Raw genomic sequence first — 3924 nt, 5'->3', positions numbered from 1 at the left:
AAATATAAAAATTTATTAATTTTTTTTAACTTTTTTAATTATTTTATTATATTAATCAGTTTTATAGATTATAAAAATATATCTAAAAGGTTTTAAAACGTTTAAAAATTATTTAAGAGACTAGAAAATATCCAAAGACTTGCTTGTTTAAAGAAATTATCTAAAAACTCAATCATTCAAACACTAAAATCGATTAGAATATTTTTTTTATATTTTTTCCAATCTAATTATAGGAAACTAGCAAAAAGAAAAAGAGGCAGTTATGAAATTTACACCTTTCATTCTTTTGGCTTTTTCATATTTACGTTCAACAAAGATTCAATTAGATTCACCACATCTGAGGCCGATTGTTTACATCAAACGTCCACGCCCTGCGCCGCCGTGACGTGCTGCTGAAGATCGTCGGAATAAATCTACTTCTATGGCTTACTCCCTCATCAGAACTTGAACTCGAACTAGACGACAACCCCCTCCTCCCTCCACCACCGAAACAAGAAAACATACCACGCCAAACTCGCCGCAATCCCCCACTCTCTCGATCAGCGTTTCCTCTTGAACCCCATGAGCTCCTCCATCGGCCACCATTAATGTTGAATCCACCATCCATCTCTGTAAAAACAACCGGAACCTCTCTCTCCCCACCTCTCCTACCCACCGCAAAGCCTCCGCCGGGCAGCCTCCATATCGTTAAACCCACCGCTTCATCATCGTTAATATGACCTCTGTTTGATCTCGAGTCTTGATTATCTGGGGGCAGCTCGTGGCGGCACACCGGGCATGAATTACGTAAAGTTAGCCATGGGAGGATGCAATCGGAATGGTATAAATGCTTGCAAGGCATTTCTTTAACTTCTGTTCCTAATTCGAATGGGTCTTTGCAAACAGCACAATGGGATTCTGTTGAGATGTGAATTTCTTGAATTTCAATCGTGGGAAGTGCTTCAATGGCTGCCTTCGACGCCGGTGGATTCTGGTTCATTCTCCCTAACCCATTCGCTTCAATTTGAGTCAGTTGATCCAATAACCGATCAAAACCAGAACCCAACAAAAACTCCGACATACTCACCGGTAACGGCCTTAAACCAGACCCAGCTCCATCGTCATAATACAACTCAAACCCACCACCGTTGATGGATTCAACCGTCACGGTTGCTTCCGGTGTGTTCCCGTTGCTACTGTGTCCACGGAGGACGATGACGGGATTAAACGGCGACCGATCACCTGTGTTCCTTCTATCACGCTGGAGCACCGGCGGGACAGGACTCGGTCCTGAGCTCTGTTGATCGTCCCCGACCATGTACATAGCCGCAGCAGGAAAACGTCTCCGGCGAGACTCCGAGAGTGTGGTTTCCGGTAACCGGGCGGGGCTCTCGATCTCTTCTATGAATCCACCGTTGCAATCAGGGCAAAATAAAGACGAATCTTGCCGGAGAGTCGGAACGGTGATGAATCGGCTGCATCTGTAGCACCAGTATGATGATGACGAAGACCCCGCCATGGACATCTGTAATCTATACAGACGTGAAGAAAATTATCCTTCAAAAACGTATTTCTTCAAAGAAAACCCAAATTGTTCGTCAGATGGCAAAGAAAAACACAAAATTCAAACCATCATCAAAAATCTAAAACGAAATAAAAACCCAAATCCCAAAACGACTGTTTTTTCAAAGAAAACTGAATAACATAATCTTTTTCTACAAAGAACCAATCTGTGGAGATGATTGGTGAACCCTAGACATAGAAAATACAATTCCCAGATTAGATGGCATACAAATCAAAATCCCCAAATCAAATGGAATGAACCCTAGATATGAGGGGTGAACTGGGTCGATGACAAATTGTGTATAAACGGCGGAATTGGGGGAGATTGAGATGGGAGATAGGAGACTATATGAAGGTGGAGGGATTGGGAGAGTCATCAAGGCTTGTTACGAATGGACACGTGGATCGAATCTAGAGGCATGAGTCATACATGAACGTTGGTGGAGCTTTTGTACAATAAAATTACACTTGCCTACCTTTGACTTTTAGTTAGGTAAATGTTTCCACTTTGTTTATGAGAATTGTTCAAAGTTTGTTCTTCTTGTATCACATTTTTTACATCTTTTAGGTTTTTTTGGAGCCGTTTACTAAACATTTACTTGATAAGTGTTTAACGGATAAATTTTCTTATCAGATAAATGTGAGAAGGGTCAATAATCTTATCGGGTAAGAGCGATGAGAATGATAGAGAGTCTTATACGGTAAGTGAAGATGACGACTCTTACCCAGGTAAGTGCTTACCCACTAAATTGTTGCATTCAATATGTTTTGATGTACTAAAATCTTGCGCGTCAAAATAAACCATAGTGTTGACACCTGTCGGTAAGCGCTTTCAGGGTAAGCAATTGGGTAAACGGCCCCTTAGTTTGCAAGGAAAGTAAAGGATTTAGGGAAATTTGGTATTCAATTCTATTGCAATATCGTATTTGATTTGCAGGATTGTGCGGATTTGATACCCTATGATTTTCTTCGAAACCCTCATACATAGAATTTTGAAATCTCATGGGCTGGTTAGGATTTCAAGGGATTTTGAAGCATTTGATATAATAATGTTTTATAATATGTTAAAAACGTTTGTTTTCCAACAATAAATTAATAATAAGGTAATTTAATTATTTTTATAGTTGTTTGTAATTTGTTTTTACAATTATTTATAAAGATTGGAATTCAATCTTATTTCAAATCTTAAAACCAAACACATCAAACCTTCCAAATCGAAATCCCTCCGATTCCAAATACTTTCACGAAATCTAAATCTCTCCAAACCATTTATCAAACCAAACGCCCCCTTAGGGGGTCTCTTTAGTTTAACAAAATGTTTTTAAATATTTGGATTTCGTTAAAGAAATTGAAATATCTGTTATATTTGGTTTGTATGATTTGAAATGGGATTGAGTTTCATTCTATTATGAATCTGGATTGGTTTGATTGGTTTACAGAATTTGGAATAATATTTAATTTAAAAAAAAACATTTGTATGTTTTATAAATAACTATGATAGATTTGATGAAAGAGGTTGAGTACTGATGTGATGTGAACAGTTGAAATCAATGAGATTTAGCGTTTAAATGATAGTCATCTTCAAGAGATCTTCAAATCTATCCATTGTGGGATTTTTGTTGAGATTGTGGGATTTCAAATCCAAGTTTTTCTTCAAACCAAACACATGATCGAAAAGGAATCTAATTCCAAATTCCACAAAACACTATCAAATCCCTCAAACCAAATGGCCCGTTAATCTAAGGAATTCATGTAAAACACTCGCATCTATATAAACGACATCAAACTAACATTAGTTGCCTTTCTTTTGGTGCTTTTATAGTTTCTTGGTTTTTTAACGCATTTTAGAAACTTCGATTATATAGTATTCCAGTTTTAGTAGTAATCGATGAGTCTAGGTACACTTATTGCTGTTAAAAAATGGTAATGTTAAAAATGTGTGAGCGAAAGTTTAATATTTATGGTAGATGAATTATATTCATAAAGAAAAATTCCTTTAAGAACCGACTAACCGTTCATAGAATATCACGTATCCCTCTTTATGATGAATATTCTTTATGAATAATAATTCATGATGAATCAAAAACGTTACTTATAATGAATAATACATTTATAATTTATATGTTACAACATTTATCATGAATAATATGTCCACATTACTTATAAATATGTATGATTTCGCGTTATAAACGATTCTCGAATTATTAATCAATTTTAGATTCTTAAACATGATTTATTATTGGAAAAATTGCATCAAAATGGAACCAACTTTAACCTGATTCCTATTTTGGGGAACCAACTTTCACTTGATTTTTATTTTGGAGAACCAACTTTCACCTGATTCCTATTTTGGGGAACCAACTTTCAAAATCGTCATTTTGG

At 36.4% G+C, this 3924-nt stretch overlaps 1 protein-coding gene across 1 annotated transcript; it reads right to left on the bottom strand.

The window, feature by feature from the left end:
- Window positions 1-262: 262 nt before the first annotated feature.
- On the bottom strand, window positions 263-1844 carry LOC112525819 (probable E3 ubiquitin-protein ligase RHC2A). Its single transcript, XM_025136099.1, has one exon. It carries the CDS (start codon window positions 1502-1504, stop codon window positions 329-331), a length of 1176 nt encoding a protein of 391 aa, XP_024991867.1. The 5' UTR covers window positions 1505-1844; the 3' UTR covers window positions 263-328.
- Window positions 1845-3924: the final 2080 nt, after the last annotated feature.

The sequence above is a fragment of the Cynara cardunculus genome (genome assembly GCF_001531365.2).
Source record: "Cynara cardunculus var. scolymus isolate 2C chromosome LG 13, CcrdV1, whole genome shotgun sequence".
Taxonomy (NCBI): domain Eukaryota; kingdom Viridiplantae; phylum Streptophyta; class Magnoliopsida; order Asterales; family Asteraceae; genus Cynara; species Cynara cardunculus.
Note: the sequence above shows the minus strand (reverse complement) of the source record. Positions and strands in the feature narration are given on the sequence as shown.

What these genes read in the sequence shown, in the direction of transcription:
- LOC112525819 (XM_025136099.1), bottom strand. Translation starts at nt 1,504, where the DNA reads ATGTCCATGGCGGGGTCTTCGTCATCATCATACTGGTGCTACAGATGC.